General features: G+C 44.1%; 1 protein-coding gene and 1 long non-coding RNA gene across 5 annotated transcripts in view; one reads left to right on the forward strand and one right to left on the reverse strand.

Moving 5' to 3' along the window:
- Positions 1 to 9,760, forward strand: part of HRAS (HRas proto-oncogene, GTPase) — a 62,690-nt gene extending 52,930 nt beyond the window's left edge. For all 4 annotated transcript variants that reach the window (XM_081168518.1, XM_081168515.1, XM_081168516.1 and 1 more), the window contains exons 3-6: positions 1,636 to 1,814; positions 4,210 to 4,369; positions 5,825 to 5,949; positions 9,478 to 9,760. In XM_081168518.1, coding sequence (XP_081024644.1) covers positions 1,636 to 1,814; positions 4,210 to 4,369; positions 5,825 to 5,944 — 459 coding nt within the window. In that variant the 3' untranslated portion in view covers positions 5,945 to 5,949; positions 9,478 to 9,760. The remainder of the gene's footprint in view (positions 1 to 1,635; positions 1,815 to 4,209; positions 4,370 to 5,824; positions 5,950 to 9,477) is intronic.
- A 204-nt stretch (positions 9,761 to 9,964) lies between these two features.
- Positions 9,965 to 16,226, reverse strand: LOC308572467. The gene is made up of 2 exons (XR_014001771.1): positions 15,189 to 16,226; positions 9,965 to 14,375 (listed from the first exon to the last, which is right to left on the reverse strand). It is a non-coding gene; the product is annotated as an uncharacterized lncRNA (long non-coding RNA).
- Positions 16,227 to 17,198: the final 972 nt, after the last annotated feature.

The following is a 17,198-nucleotide window of genomic DNA, read 5'->3' on the forward strand; positions in this document are numbered from 1 at the left end:
AACAGCTAATGCCACAAATGAGTTGGGATTGTTAAAACTGTTGGGGATTTTAGGGACAATTCTCTCAGAATTTGAGAGAAAATGGGTTCTTGGCCTTTGGGAATGGAAGGAAGCCTTTCCAGTCAGTGTATTTTATAGCCATGCAGAATGGAATGCTAGAATAGACCTATTGGGTGTTCTCATAGGTGTGACTTAGTCATGATGTGCTGTATTGTGGATATAGGCACACAGAAAATGCTTATGCTGCACATGAACTCCATTCAGTGCTTGCCCACGGTATATTTACTAACTGGCCTGTATGTGGTGTGACCACAGGAGATGATTGTGACTCTCCCTTGAGCAAAGCTGCTTTTAGAAGGATTAGTATACACTAAATACAGCTAAGAAAATAGGTGTGTTAAGGCTGGGCAGCTCTGGTGTCAAAGGCATACCTTGTCTGTCCTGAGGCAGCCCTGTCAGTTCCAAGAACAGGGCCTTGGCTGTATTAGTTGCTACTCTGGCACCAGAGGTGTCACCTCTTCAAATGTTCCTCTTTCCATTTTAAGAGACTGGCTTTAACCAGCAGGGTAATAGAATCGAAATCCACTCAGACTGAGACGGCTTCCAGACCTGTTAACGCCCTACCCTACCCTCCTGCTCTTTAAATTAAGGTGTAAGAATTGCTTTCTGCTAGATAAAAAGTCCATACCCCCCTCCTGCCACCAGGAAGTTTAAAGGCAGGCCCACCAACAACCGTAGACCTGTGAGATGGTTCTTTGGAGGAAATGAACATAATGGCTATAGTATTATGTTCAATAAAGTCCTCCCTTCCTGCTAATTTCCCCTTTCTTACTGTGTGATTCTCTTTATTATTGAAGGTACTGATGCTGGCAGGCTAACAGAATATGTCCTGCATTCCCTGGGACATTTGAGCATCCTCTTCCACAGCAATTCATGAATTGAATTTTAAGTGGAAACAGAGCTCCTGTAGGAGAGGCCAGTGCTGCACAGAAGTGTCCATATGCAGAAGGGCTTAACGTAGTCATTAGGCAGACACAGCATGGACTTAACAATGGATAGATTTGATGGCACAGGAGTGAGCATCAGATTCAAGAAGGGAGAGACTTTGATAAGAAATGAGTCTTGTGTAGGAACCTGGAGGAGGAGGTGGCAGTGGCAAGATAAAGAGAGAGCTAAACTGACCTAAATTCACCCCTCTTTAAAATTCCTACTCACTAGATTTGGGTGAGTCCAGCAGTTGAGCAGCATCTCAGTTGTGTTTTTCAGATGAGTGCCTTCTAATCTAATTGGCTCCATCAGTAACTAGGGAAAGTAAGCTAGGACTATACATCCACGAGCAAGGGAGGACCCCAGCTGAGATGATGTCTCAGCCCAGTGATGAAAACATCAAGTCAAGGTAACAAGCAAGTTAAGCAGCTGGAGGGGAGGGGGTCGGGTTGGCAGTAGAGCAAGGAGACCAGGGCATGCTACTCTTCCATTGGTTCCGTCACTAAGGAGAGAAGCAGAAGGAAAACAAAAAGGTAGGATTCAGGATTGCCATAGGCGAAGTAAATGAAATACAGATAGAGGAGATACGCTGGTGCTTGCTTGATTGCTCCTCTTCGAATGCCTCTTAATTCTCCTATGGCCCTGCAGGATTCCTACAGAAAGCAAGTCGTCATTGATGGAGAGACCTGTTTGTTAGACATCTTGGACACAGCAGGTCAAGAAGAGTACAGTGCCATGCGAGACCAGTACATGCGGACAGGAGAAGGCTTCCTTTGTGTCTTTGCTATTAACAACACCAAGTCCTTTGAAGACATTCATCAGTACAGGTCAGTAGAAGTGAGTTGAGCAGCAGAGGGCATTGTATCATATTCCTTTTGAAAAGGAAGACCTGGAGGGGAGGGACCATGCTGACTCCACTTTCAGATTATGCTGTTCTACAATTCCACCACCCGAAAAATGGAGCTTTTACCTGATGATCAAGTTCAGCAGCTGGCTAATAGCAGTTGTTATTATCCCAAGGAGACTGCTGATGGGCCAGGGTGAGAGCTCAGTAATGTAGCATTTTAATGTTTCTGGGAGGTTAAAAGGAGAAGCAGCTTCTCTGCTAATTAATGGAGCAGTAGTTTTCGTGAAAGGGATGTTGTGGTGTCTTTCCTTGAGATCCATGCTTTTTCTTTCCGGCCTGCTCACGATATATATATATATTGCTCAGACAATGCAGATTTTGCACTAGAAAACCTGGTTCCCACATGAACTGTGCAAATTAAGCACATTAGTTTGCACAATTTATTCTGCTTCCCCCTTTCTTACTAGACATGGGGTAGGGCAAGAAATTCCTGAGCAATGAAGTTCTGTTCCCAGTCTCTGTTAAAAAAGTAACCTGCTCTTTCTCTAGGTTTCAAGATTTCAGATGGCATTGCCTATATATATTTAAGCATATTTATGCAACTATAAGGGCCTCTCTTCTGCCTTATATTTGAAACGGCTCAGAGGATCTCTTTTTCTTGATCTGGAAAGACTCTGCTATGGCAGTGTTTGAGAGCTGTGACTGTAGAGTGGCAAACAGGGTCCCACTGTGCTGAGCAGGAAGAACATCGCTCAGGGTGTGAGCACAGACCCTTTGTCAACAACAGACTACACCCAGGCTCAGGGCCATACATCTCCCCAAGCCACCGGGCTGCTGTCCAGGTGCAGGATGTTTCCATGTGTCCCTAGGGAAAGAGCCAGGCCTCTGTTACTCAAACAGATGACTGCTCAACTCCCTACTTCAAAAGATGTAAACACTGAGGGACATTGACTCAAGAGATGCAGGACGGCTTTTCCAAATCACTCTATCCTCAGATTCCTGATGAGTTTGCTACAAAGCTTTCCTTCAAGAAATGCTACGTGCACACGCACATAAGCACTAACTTCTTGCTCAATTCTCAGTGCTGAACATCAGAAAAACAGGGATACCTTGAGTCATTTTTGACCATAAGAAAAATACAGTGAAATATTCACTTCTGTTTGCACAAATATTTTATACACATCATCCTGCATATTCCCCGCTCCCCTAGTAGGGTAACAAAGCTACGCTTCTGTTTGTAAATTATTATCATTACTGTTATTGGCTGTTTGTGTCTGCTGAAAGCTCAGAGCCCCAAGCATCAGGATGTTTGGCAGTGGTTCTGCACTTGGGCTGATACCAGGAGACCTCTAGTATAGCTCCCTTGCTGTTGTGTCCTGGCCCCCGTTTCATTTGCCTCCTGTCCCTCCATTTTGTTCCGAAGCCCCACACCTTCCTGTGATAGGCCAGTTCTTTTCTCTTTTTTTTGCATCAAGACCATGGGTTTTAATTTGTTGGCAGATGTGTGTGGATTGGTAATGTTCCTGGCATTCTTTGAGGGGTGGGGAGGGATTAGACTTGAGCTGCCTTCTGGTGTTTTTCAAATCTGTGGTTCTGCGAGTTCTCACCTTCTACCACTTCAGTGTTTGCTCAAACGCCACCAAGTTCTGCATAAACAAATATTGTGCTAAATTAAATTATGCAAGACATGTTTCCCTTGGGGCACGAGGCTCTTCCAGTAGTAGCAATGCTGAGCAAACACGGCTGAAGTGTCATCGCTACTGTGGAAGAGATGTTGTAGTAAATGGCCAGTGTGAACCTTGGCCTTGATAAACTTCCTTCTGTGTAGAGAATTTGAGTTTATTTAGCCTTTAACTTTTCAAAAGGGGCAGGACACAGATTGCAACCTATATATCTTCGCTGTACTGTTTTTGGTGCTTGCTAAAAACTTGTTTATTTAGGCAAGGCCAGAGTGTGCAACCCCAGAGTCGTCCGCGACTGGACCTAACGGTCAGGGGTACCTTTGCCTTTACCTTTTTTACCCAGAAATGTAAAGGTGAGGTGCGTTTTAAGAGGCTTTTTAAAGTATTCTTTAAATTCCTGGTTTTATTTACATTTTGAAATGTTTTGATCCATTTCTTTTTAACTTTCGGCTTTTATCGACAATTTTCAGGCATATTTTATTTAAACCGCTTAGATATTTTTTATGTTGAAGTGGTATACAAATTCTGTTAAATAAAATAAACGCAATATATAACCCTACTTGCAAAATTGGGAGGCAGAGAATGTCTACAGCACCATTCTGCTTTGCTTCATCGTCTCTGATCAGGACCTTAAAAATGCAGAAAATGGTGGCTTTTCCTTCATTTGCTCAACTTCTGCTTTCTCCTCTGCAGGGAGCAGATCAAGAGGGTGAAGGACTCTGATGATGTCCCAATGGTATTGGTGGGAAATAAGTGTGACCTTCCAGCCCGGACTGTGGAAACCCGGCAAGCCCAGGAGCTGGCTCGGAGCTATGGGATTCCCTACATAGAGACATCGGCCAAGACTAGACAGGTATGTAGCGGGCAGGCGGGCAGTTACTTTCCACCTTTGGAACAAAGAGAAGAATCCAGCCTGTACTCCCAAGAAATCGTCTTTTAGTGTGTTCTTCTAGCTCTCTCCTATGAAAACCGAGCTATAACTTCAGTAGAGGATTTCTAAAGCTTTGGGTGTGTGAACCAAATGGGGATTCTGCTATCCCCATATCACATCTCAGCAAGTTGCAGATTTGGTCTGTCAGATGATTGAGACTGAATGAGCGTTTGGCCCCAATTTTCAGGAAGAGCACAACTTTCATAGTGTAGCTTTCCAGGTTTAGAAGCCTGCTTTGAGTGTTTTTCTGCCCTTTCTCTGGCTGGGAGAAACTGTCCAGTTGTTCTAGTAATGGCAGAAAGCCCTGTCTCCCCACCCTTCTCTTCCACTCCCTTCCTGGTAGCCTGCTTACCTTCATGTGTTGTACAGAAGGATGGATGTTGGGCTTTCCTTTTCCTTTGTATAAGACCGCTGCATGATTGACAGTAGTGAGGCTGGCACGTAGCCCCACTGAGCAAACGCCACACATGTGCTGTCGGTCTCCCAGTGCTCCAGCTGCTAATTACGCAGCAGGTTGTGTGGCCTCTGCTGATGGCCCCTGAGCGCTGGGGAACATAAGTGTGAATTACAGAGGCTGGGATTGAGAATGATTTTTCCATTAAGGCGATGCTCGGATAAAGCTGGCAAATAGCCTGGCTCAGCTACTGGCTGCAGTCTTCTAAGTGACAGCGAAGACAAGGATTCAGCCGGAGGCAGTGGTTCTCTAGGGACTCTCACTGTGCTGTTCTGTACAAGCCATTTCCTGTGCCCAAGTTTAGGTACCTCTGTGTTCTCTCAGTTAATGGTCTCACCGTGGAGGCATGAGGTCAGATAAAGTGGGCAGTGCAGAATACACAGGAAAGTGCTGCTGTGCTCATGGGAATAACCAGTGCTATTTTTCCAGAAAAAGAGGTGACAGAACTCACCTCTTGTTCTCTTACAATGGCAGTGGCACCCACCTGAGAGGTGCGTTCTGGCTGGGAGCAAAAAGCACAGGGAAATAGCAGTTTGCCATATCCTTGTATGGCCTGTAGTTTATACCTGGCTCTCTCCATGTGATTACAGACTCACAGGCAATACAGATGTTTGTGTGAAGACATAGGTCAGTCTGTGAACCAGTTGCAGGTTGAAATGGTGTGTTACTAGTTCACAACAACAGGGTATTGTGTGTGTTCTCGATTTCTGAAATCAAACATCCATATTTCCAAGTTCTCATCTATACTATAAAGAAGTAGTCTTTGTTTTCTTCACTAGTGTCCATGCATTCAGAACCAACCCCATCGGCAACAGAAAATGGATTCTCAGTGACTCTTTTGGATGGATATTTGGTGTTGGTGAATATGTATGTGCGTGAGAGAGAGGAGTTTGTTCTCAAGACACTTTGTTGCTCTCTCACAGGGAGTTGAAGATGCCTTCTATACTTTAGTGCGGGAGATCCGGCAGCACAAACTACGCAAATTGAATCCCCCAGATGAAAGTGGCCCAGGCTGCATGAATTGTAAATGTGTGATATCATGACTAAGGTAAGATGGTGGGGAAATGCCCACTTCCCCAAATCATCGACTGCAACTTAAGTGCTTGAAGAGTTCCTTTTACCTCCTGAATGGGGCAAAACCAGAAGCAATGAGCATTAAAGGCACTGTGCTGAGTTCCTCAGTCTTGTTTGCAGTGGGTGATTCCCTTAGTTGTTCATATTTATGAACTAGATCAGGCATCCCCAAACTCGGCCCTCCAGATGTTTTGGGACTACAGTTCCCATCATCCCTGACCATTGGTTCTATTAGCTAGGGATGGTGGGAGTTATAGTCCCAAAACATCTGCAGGGCCGAGTTTAGGGATGCCTGAACTAGATGTGTCCCTCAAGCATTTTGGAAGGTGTAGGGTGTGGCTGGTGCAGTTTGCAGCCTGTGTTTTACAGTTCTAAAGCAATTAAAAGTGTGTTTTGATCACAATTACTGGGGGAGATGCTTCAGACTAGACTGGCTTACTATCAAAGATAAGTATGAATATCTACACTCACTGTATGGAACTTAATGTATAATCTACCCTTCCTGTGTAGCTGAGCAGTAAGCAGAGCTCTTCCCTTCTCTATGGAAGCAGCAGCTTGTGTGTTGCTTTATTATAAAAAATGACACTTAATTCTACTCTGCCTGAAAAAATTATGACAGAAGAGTGAATGGATGTCAAGTCGGTTGGGATCTCCCAGCAGACCCCATTCTTGAGCTGTACCTAGGGCAGCTATTGTTGTTTTAAAGGGGGGTTTCCAGATGTGCAAATAATCCAGATGTCTGAGAGCATTTCCTCTGGCCGGGGTTGTGAGTTTGGTTGGGTGGGGGGCCATTTCCTGTTCTTTTGCTGCTGAAAGTGCACAGATGAATCCCAAACGCTCCTTAAACTGCCTGCCCTGAGAGAGATGCTACTGCCAACAGCTTGTGGGGAGGAGAAAGCCCTGTTCTTGCCAAATGTGTGTTCCTTTCAACACCCCCATTCACTACCCTCGTTGTTTGTGGAATGTCAAGGTCTGGCCTTCCTGAACTCCTCTCTTTCTCTCTCTTACTAGAAAGCTGCGCCAGTGAGGAGTGCATAACTTGGCAATATGCTTATAGGTGTGGTCCCGACTCTTTTGTGGAGGAAATGGGAGCTGGTTTTCCCGTAATTATCTGCAGTGCAAATGGGATCCAGCTTTATGTTGGACAGCATCTTTCTGAAAAAAGCAAGCTGTCCCCATAAGACTTTGGAGAATTGCATAAGCAGGGGTAAAGCTACAGGAAGTGTGATGTCTAGGATTCCTAAAAGGGGAGCAGTGGAGTGACAGGGTCATGCAAAAGAATAGCTTTCCAGCTATAGAAAGCTTCTTGCAAGTTTTTATCCCACCACCACAGGTCCTATCTTTACAGAAGGTGAATTCCCTTTTTTTGGTTGCCATGCTGTCTGTTCATGTAGCATTTGTATCTTGTAATCCCCTATCTTCCAGCGTTTCATATTAGAATTGCATATTATGTTTAATGCTGGGAACAGTGTTTGGGCGCTGTGGCTATATTTCCTTCCTCTTTGCCCTAATGATGGCCAAAGAATAATAATACTGAATTTGGGCCATTTCTGTCCACCTGACCTGTGTCCAGACTCATATCTGCTTTGAGAAAAGCAGCATAACACTGAATGCTAGACCCAGAAGGATGAATATATATTATGATAGCCAGGCCTTAGCCTTCTTCATAGATAGCTCAGTTGGTAGAGCATGAGACTCTTAATCTCAAGGTCGTGGGTTCAAGCCAAAAGGGTTTCCTGCCTTGCAGGGGTTGGACTAGATGATCGTAATTTTCCCTTCCAACTCTGCAGTTCTGTGATTCTAAGCTGCCCCATGTGTATGCAGAGTTCAAGTCTGCCTTCTGAGTTTCCAGAAGGGTGGCACTTCAAGGAAATGAGAGGGCAGCCACACATGCATTCATCTCTTCATTGCCTAACACAAAGCAGAGCTGAGATCATAGTGGACTTAAAGCCTTCTTCTGTCTTCTAGTATCAAAGTAGTAGTAGCTGTGAGACAGCAGAGCCATTCCCAGTGCCGTGACTGTGAAGGGATCAGCAGACAGTAGATGTCCATCCTTTGGATAGTTATTTACAAGGCTAGCATTGTGCACTAAAAACAGGTGATGGTACTGTTACTGCTAAAGCACGTGATGGAAGGCACCACAGATTGGGCCATGCATTCTCTCCAGATTTGCCTATATTGGAATCCCATGGCTAGGCCAATATCCACACGCAGCAAACACTGTATGCTCAGTGGATGGGTAAATCAAAGAACTTGGGTAATGGACTTTAAGAGTCACAGCATCATCCTGAGGATACTAAAGAGTACTGCACCCATTTTTCCTGCAAGAAATGGAACCTCAATGAGAAGTTCAGCATTATCAAATATTCTACAATTACTGACCCAAACTTCCTTCATATTCCTAGTTAAATGTTGATACTATTTTTATACTGTTTTTTAAATTTGCTATGCTTCTTAAAACAGCACAGCTCAATGGTAGTGAAAGATAAGATAGGCATGGTCAAGTGACTGGAAATTAAAGCAGTCTTGATGCTTTCTGTGGCCAGCTGGTGGTGTAAGTTGACTGACAAAGAGTCTCCACTGTGACATCATATTTAAGCCAACCTGTCACCACCACCAGCAGGTATTGAATGTCACACATGGGAAGCTTTTAAGCCACTGCAGCCAATGCCATTCTTTTTTAAGGGAGACCATTCACACAGCCGCCTGTAAATCATTGAGGGGCAAGACACCATGTGTTATATACATGAACATGGGAATCTGGACATAAATCTGGTTTAGGAAGAAACTAATTCAGACCTCTTCCCAGAAGAGAGCCATTGCTATTAAAATGCTGGCAAAATTTAGTGAACTTTGGGTTGTGTTCATGATTCCCTGCTGCTCTCCCAATCCCACTGACCCAACCCTTCTTAGCTTCTTTGTGGTTGCTGTGTCATGTGCTTTCAAACCATGCCATGAAAAGTTGGAAGGAACTAGAGTCAGTAAAAGTTGGGGGGGGGGAGAGGAGAGAATTCTCAGTAGCTATTAAGTTCAACACCCCAAAATGCACTTGGCAGTAAGCAATTTGCCCTGTTGTGTAGTAGGTAGCTTTTTAGCAGCTGCATGAACTTACTGCTCTGCTTGTCAAGAGTCAGCTGTAACAGAGCACCATCTTCTTATTCTAAGCATTAGCTGTTTGCTGCAGAAAGGCCGCTCCATGAGTGGTAACATGCCTCAGAGTTGCTGCAGCCACAGAGTCCACACCATCAAACCTTGAGAAAAGAGCACACTGGAGAAAACCGTGTCATAGAACTGCTTTCTCCAAAGCAAACTGTCCCCCCCTCTGGATTTCTCTTATTCTGCAAAGTTATTTTCTGTGTCTTTTGGCATTGTTTAAAACAGTGTGGTAGGAAGAATGCAAAGTGTTCGTTTAAAGGTTTCTGAAGTGTGTTGTATATTGGGAAACCATGTGTGCTTAAGGAAATGGTGAGCTGTTCTAATATCTGTCTTCTCTGTTCACCAGCTGACCAGACTGTGACTTGGAGGGATTTCCACTGTGTGTAGTGCAGAGACAGAGGCGACATGAAAGAAGAATCAAGTGGATTCAAGGGAAGGGGACAGACGAGATGGTGTCTGCAGGCCCCAAGAGCTCTGCACAGACTGTCTCAAAACTTCACCAAGGCCTGCAATGAACTATTTTTTATTTTTATTTTTGAAATGCTCCTCTCCTCTCCTTGCCTCCCTCCCTCTCCTGGCAACTTGTACAAAGCCACAGATGGAAGTAAATTATTGTATGATGGTCTTGACACTGGTTTCTGCATCTCTGTCCCTGTTCCCGAGGATTGACTGGCATTGCCTGTTCTTCTGGAGCAGGCACTGGCAGAGGGGAGGGGGAGGCCCATGCAGAGCAGCCAGGCAGGTCGCTGCTTCAGCCTCTTTGAGCTCGCCTCCTTGGCAGGGGCCAAAGCCTAGTTGGAGCTGTGGCTGTGCCCTGGCCTGCTGCTTCTCTTTCAAGAAGCCTTTTATAGAAAAAGAGCAAATGTGGGTTGAGTGGCTCCACCACTGTATCTCAGAAAGAGAGTTAGCTGTGGCCTGCAGAAGATCATACCTCTTCAGAAAGCGTTGCCAAGAAATTCCACCCACTGACACTCTGCCATTCTATCGTGGTAGGGAAACTCTTTACTGGTCTCAGCCATTTCTGGGGGTGAGGTGGGGGAAGACATATAAACATACCTCCTTTATGAATGGATTCCAAGCCAATTCTCAAACTGCTGTTCCCAGAGTTGGGTTTCATTTACCTTTGCCCCTATTGGTTTACATTGGCATAAACATGGAAGACGATTCCTTCTCGTTGTTCTTGGCAATTGTTAATTCTCCCCTGCGCTAGAACAACCCAGTGAGTTTTCTCTGCGGAGAGTAGTTCTGCCTGGTGAAAGTTCCCTGCAGGCCTGGAGTGGGGGGGGGTGTGTGAAGAAGGGGAGAGAAGGGGGGTGTTCCTTTGCAGCATGTCACTCCCCCCCCTTTGTGGTGTTGGGAGGACTTGTGTGTATGTGTAAATATATAAATGATTATACAGCAGCTTGTTGATTGCAACTGAAGGATGTTTGATTCTCAGTTTTAGTCTCTGTGTTTCACTGAGCCCAACTTCTGTTTCATCCATTAATTACCTGATGGAGTTTGAAGGAGAACAGCTCTTTCTTGTCCCTTTTGTGGGGGGGGGGGAGGGCATTGGGAGCTGTGCTGTCTTTCTTCCCCCGGAACCATTGTGTCTTATGAAGGGGTGGGGAGGGGTGCCTAATGGACAAGAAATGGTCACTTGTTGGCTTTCTTCTTTGTTGTAAGTTTGGCCATTTCCTGAGCAGTTTTTTATGCTTGTTGCCTGTGCTGGGGCTGACTGCATTGATGTGCTTGTTGCAAATCTTGTGAACTTCCTGGAGGGGCAGCTGGTCTCTGGAGGCACAGGAGTGTGTTTCCTTGTTCCTGCTCTGACCTCTTCTTTCCTTTGCAGCCGCTGTGCCTATGCTGCTGCATGCACAGCTCAAATTCCTGCTCTTCAGGTAGCAGCTCCTCTGTATTAATGTGACTGTACCAATTATACTTGCTGTTTTGTTAAAGGTTTTGCCAGTAAGATAGTCAAGCCAGGTACTCGGCCCTAGCTGAGCTAAGGGAAACAAGTTTCTTCCAATAATTAGGTGACTGGTGTGGATTTTTAAAGAGGGGGGGGGGTCGATCCAATGTTGGAGGTGTAAAAGAGAACCCAAATCTAGCCTTAAATGTCATTAAAAAGTGTTGTTCTCAAAGGTGTGTTTATTTTTGAAGTTGACTATTTGCATGTTGCATCTCGCTGGTTTGATACCTTTTTTCTAAAGTTTGCCGAGTATTAAGTCACATTTTTGTGCTGCATCTGAAGATAGGACCACATGCTCTCTTGAAAACAAATGCTCAGAAATCTGTCCTATCTTAGTCCCACCTCCATGGTTGATCTTCTTGAACCGAGGCTGTCTTTGGGAGAGAGAGAGCTGTTGCTTGGTAACAAAGATGACTCAATACAGTTGCATACTCTCTTGACAAATTATTATTATTCCTACCTTTGTGGATAACTTCTATTCTCTACAGCAGGGGTAGAGAACTTGTGGCCATCTACAGTTCCCATCAGCATAGCCGATAGCAAGTAGTTCAGCAACATGGAGAAAGCTAGTTTCCTCACCCCATGCTACAGGTTTGTTGGATCATGCAACCTTAACAAGGCTACAAATGAACACTTGCTTGAGGCTACTACAAAAGCAGAAATGGTGAGCAGGATCTCCTATGGGGCTCTTTGCAATTACTTCTCATTATCTCAGTTTGGCATGGCATTTGGTGGGGAAAGCATCTTTGTACATAAGTGTGTATGCATACCTGGACATCAGATAGTGGCTAGATATCCAGCTACTGATTCAGAGCTGAGGACAGAGACAGCCTCTAGTTTTGCCATTTGTTATACAAGCAGCTGTAGCAGGGGTATGATGATGGGAGAAATAAATATGGCACATGCAGCACAGCAGAGACAAAGCTGCTATTGTTCCTTGAATACTTTTTTTGGTTCCTTGAATACCTTTTTTACAATCAGGTAAGCATAATATGAGGTTGTCTAATCACCACAGTCCCACCACAATAGATGTGCAGGAGGAGGCATGAATAATCTGACAAGGCGAACGTTAGTTTTCCCTGATGGTGGTCTTCATGCAGGCAGCTGGCACCAGGATTCTGAAGACAACAAATGGGACAGGGCCCTTATGCCTTCCTGTTTTCTAAACATCTGCGAGTACTGTATTCCAACCCATAATTAAAGTTTGAGAGTGAAAGATTTACTAATAATTCTTAAAGAGCCCTCAGCACTTAGGTAAGAGGGGTTACTGCATGTGAATCCAAGTGAGTGACTTTTTTTTCTTTATAGAACTGATGCTGGATCCCTTTAGAGAGCAGAAGAAATTCCTTTCTGTCAAGGATAGCCTGCCTTGCTCCTGAATTCAACCAAGCTGGAGAAATCCACCTAAGAGCTGGCATAGGGAATTGGCTCATTTGTTACTGCCAAGCTTTAAAAAAAAACCTAAAAGATGAGTGAGAAAACCCACATTTAAATCTAAATCACAGGCTTGAACAGCTGCAACCTTCATCTGTGAATTTTTCCTCCTTGCTATAGGCAGTGCTAGCCTGTTATGATAGAAATGTATCTAACAGAACAGACTAATGATAGGTTGAAATTGTCCAAGCTAAAGGAAAAACACAGGTTCTACAGCTGGGCTGATGAACAGGCTTCACTATTATTCTGTTTTCCCTGCTGTTGCGTTTAAGTTAAAAATAGGACAAAGAGCCATGCTTGGGCCTAAGTCCACTCCAGGCCTTACTTAGCAGCCATTATTCAGGACTGACTCATTGACTGATTAGCAACACAGGCAGGAACTCTTCACAAAGGGCGGGGGGAAACATTGGCTACCACTAAAAAAAATAATTGGAGCACCAGGTTGCAAAAAGCATGTGAACAATGGATGTATAAGTCTTAAGGGCCTCCAGTGCAGTTAGCACTTTCCCTCTGAACCAGTTCAGAATGTTGCTGCTGTTGTCCAAAGACTCATGTTCAAACTCAGTAGTGCCGAGTCTAAAAGAGGGGATTCTCTACTCCCCCCAAAAGAGGTGTGTGTGCTCATGCTTATTCCAGATGTTCTGGTTTGCTTGAAAACAATATATTGCGAACTTGAAGACAAGTCATAACATGGAAAAACTATTTTAAAAATCCAAAATGTCTAAGCAGGGTGGGGTAGTGCCCTCTTGTGGCTGCAGCAGTCTCTGCCTTCGTCTTCTTTTGGTAAGGGAAGTCTCTCTGCAAGTTGTCTCCTGTTCCACTTTCTATGTAAACATTTATGAGGAGGACTGACAGGGCACGGAGAAGTTAAATTTGCACTTTGGTCCTAGCCCTGTGAGAGCATTTCTTGCTCAAAGCTTAAAGGAATGAATTGTAAGGAGTGCCTCTTGCTTCCAAGGGAGCTGATATGTAGGAGAACGTCATGGCACACAGTGTGCTTATTAAGAGAAGGCAAATGTAACGACACTTCCAGCTGGTTCTGCAAAAGTAGAAACTAGCTTATTAAGCAAGCAATGCTAATTAAGTACTAGCTAAAACACTCCTGTGATACATAAAATCCTTCAGTGAGCACAGCAAGAATTCTCAAGTTACATCTTTTCATTTAAACTAGCAGGATATTTCCGTTAACCTAAACACATTCTCTGGACCTTTAGTGGCAAAGTTTCCCCCCCTTTTTTAGCCAACTAAGACAGTAAACCTGCACCTGGAATATCCCACTTCAGCCACAAAGACAGACTTACATGCTGGAACTCCTCCATAGGAAAAAGTTGCACAGATGGAGGGAAAGATTGTAACCTAGCCTTCTTCCCAACTTCCTAGTTTCTGTGCAGTGAATTAAACCACCGGCTATGTCTGAACTGCAGACACAGCAGTGGTTGGTTGTGGCAACTAGGCCTACATTAAACTCAAAGATATATATATTTTTAAGTACCCTACCCTTAGAACCAAATATTCCATTCAACACAAGTATCTGCTGATTGCTGTTTTGAGAATCTCTCAAAAAAAAATTCAGTCTCCCCAATCAGCTTAGTGCGTTTCAAACACCTGTGCCCTTCCTCTCAGATTGCTTCCACGTGGTTTCTCTCTCACATAGCAAGCAATTCAGAGGCGAATACCTACTTGTGGAGCCTCCTCTGTGGTTCACACCCACACTTTAAAAAGCTGTCGGCACAAGTGGCGACAGTGTGAAGACACCCACACTGTGAGCACAGAAATGTCTCAAAGCATTTCAAAAGCAGCCTTTATCGATGGCACTTAAAATATGCAAACTTCCAAGGTTCACAAGGCGCTGCATCAAGCTGCAGAAAAAGAGCAGCAATGGCAGTGATTTTCACAGCCCATTCAGTAATATAAACATTGCAGTTGCTGTTTCCCCACTGAACTTGCATACAGTTCCAGTAACTTAAAACTGAGGAAAAAAGATATGCATTATTTAACTGATTTTGATTTTACTCGCTTGAGACCAACATAGCAACCAATAACACAATACGCATCTTCAGGGACCTGTCATGTTATGCACGTCTTTTGCATTAGCTACTATTGCCTAAGAACATTACAGCAGACCTGCTGTATCAGACATGAGGACTATCCAGCATCCTCTTCTCGCAATGGTCAACCAGATGAAGAAGAAGAGAAGAGTTTGGATTTGATATCCTCCTTTATCACTACCCGAAGGAGTCTCAAAGCAGCTAACATTCTCCTTTCCCTTCCTCGCCCACAACAAACACTCTGTGAGGTGAGTGGGGCTGAGAGACTTCAGAGAAGTGTGACTAGCCCAAGGTCACCCAGCAGCTGCATGTGGAGGAGCAGGGAAGCGAACCCGGTTCCCCAGATTACGAGACTACCGCTCTTAACTACTACACCACACTGGCTCTCTTGTGGATGCCTACAAGAAACCTAGAAGCAGCACAGGAACCCAGCAGCACTCTCTGCACTGCTGCTTGCATTAAGTAGTATTAAGTATTAAGTGGCATTAAGTAGTATTCAGAGGCATAACGTCACCAATACTGGCGATAGTACACAGCTATCATGGCATTCATAGCTTTATCCTCGATGAAATTGCCCAGCTCCCTTTTAAAGCCATCAGTCTTGCTGACCATTGCTAACAATACCTTGCGGTAGTGGATTCCATTTATGTCCTTTTGTCTTGAATCTTCCCATATTCTGTTTCATTGGATGATCTCATGTTCTAGTATTAACAAGGGAGAAAAAACTTTCTCCCTGCCATGCATAATTTTATAGACCTCTATGTATCAGCAACAAAGAGCAAAGCTGGAATTAGCTGCTTATGGAAGAAAAGACAAAATCCATCTGAGATGCATGTGATTGACATCTGATCTGCACAGTAGAGGGAATAATCTGTAAAACTGAAGAATTTGCAAATTATTGCCATCCTTGTAAATTATTGCTGTACTTTAAATGGTGTTCTATCCTTTCAGAACCAGAAGCTCAATTGTGCATTTAGGGGCCCATTCCTTTGTCTTTTTAAAGCTTATATATAAGTGGTTCTGTTGTGACCCAAGTTCAGTCAGGCTGTTATGCAGCAGCGAGTCATGACCCACCACTTGCAGACAATTGTTTTAGTTTATCGGGTCACAGGCCACAGCCTACAACTGTTGCATATTCTTAGCGTGAAGTACTATAGAAGCATAAAACTAGAATTTGCCTGCCATTAGCCCAGAAAGGATATTAACCATCCAGGGACAGGGACAGGGACACACAGACACAGACACAGACACACACACACACACACACACACACACACACTTATAGTACTGTCCACATGAAGGCAACTCCAAAGTTTTGGCACCATCCCAGCAAAAGATTACATGAAATCATTGCTCCCCAGCTACTACAGAGTGTCTCCAAGCAAAATACATCCTTAGCCAAGGGAATAGTGCTGACAAGCCGTGATATAGCAGTGTTCCATGTTGGATACAAATATTACCTTTTAGGCTTGGCATACTTGGTGCTGCAATAGTTAGGCCAAATTTCTTCTAAGTAAGATTCATAGAATGAACAATGGTGAATAACTTCTAGTTCCCCTCCTCTTCACATGTAACTTCTTCCAGCAGCCATAGGAAGAGGCCCAGTGCCCATGGGAACTCTTGGTGCTCTCTAGCTGAGTGCCTTGCCCAGCCCAGCCCAGCACAAGAAGAAATAAATCCACATGTGTCAAATTACAGAATCAATTTGCAGCCGTTTGTGCTAAAATTTAACTGTTATTACAACCATGTAAAACACAGCATTTGAACACTGTACAGTCCTTCTGGATCAGAATAAAAAAGTGAATGGTTTTTGTTTTGCCCTCCCACCCACCCACCCACCCCAAGCATATACATAAAAAGGCATGAAAGCAATAATACAATACACGGAGTTACAGAGGAAGCTCTCAAGAAGTGTAAACAAGAATAGCAATTAAAATGTAATAATAAAAAAGACAATGGCAGCAGAGCGATCAAAGTGCACAAAAGGACCAATCTACTGAATTGCAGAGGTTACAAGTTTCAACAATGGAAGAGTTTCCAGAACCTCCATGCTGAATTTCTGCCACATGGCTGTACTGTTTCTGCTCAAAAGTGTTGGATCTGATCCAACCCCTAGCTGAACATTAAAACTAAATACATCTCGGCTACATGCACACCATTTGGGGATTGGGGTGGGGGGAGGGAGTATTTTCCTGAGTTCCTAAAGAAATACTGGCTCCATTCCCCTTACTTAGGAAGGCTGTAGGAGCCATTCATTGTTTGCTATAGAGCAGGTGAAGTTGCTGTTTGCCTACTTGCACAGGTAAGCGTCTTTGCACTGAATATTCCACAGCCCCCACCAAGCACACATTATTTTCAAGGGAGATATTGTACTTGTCCTGTCTTGACTTACAGTGGGCATGCTCCTATAGCAAAAGGTGGCAAACCTGAATAGGAAATAATGGCATCAAAAGAAAAATACCACTAGCAAACCTCTCTAGAGCTCACTTCGCAAGTAGAGGTGGTAAATGCATTGTCCAAAAGTAGGAAGCATTAAGCTTACAAAACACCATGTAAAATAGTGCCTAAACTAGATACCGTTGAAATCCAAATAGCTTTCTGCATATGGCAGTCTAGTTTGTACAAGGGCATCCC

Source organism: Podarcis bocagei, assembly GCF_964188305.1.
Source record: "Podarcis bocagei genome assembly, chromosome: 1".
In the NCBI taxonomy this organism is placed as follows: Eukaryota; Metazoa; Chordata; class Lepidosauria; order Squamata; family Lacertidae; genus Podarcis; species Podarcis bocagei.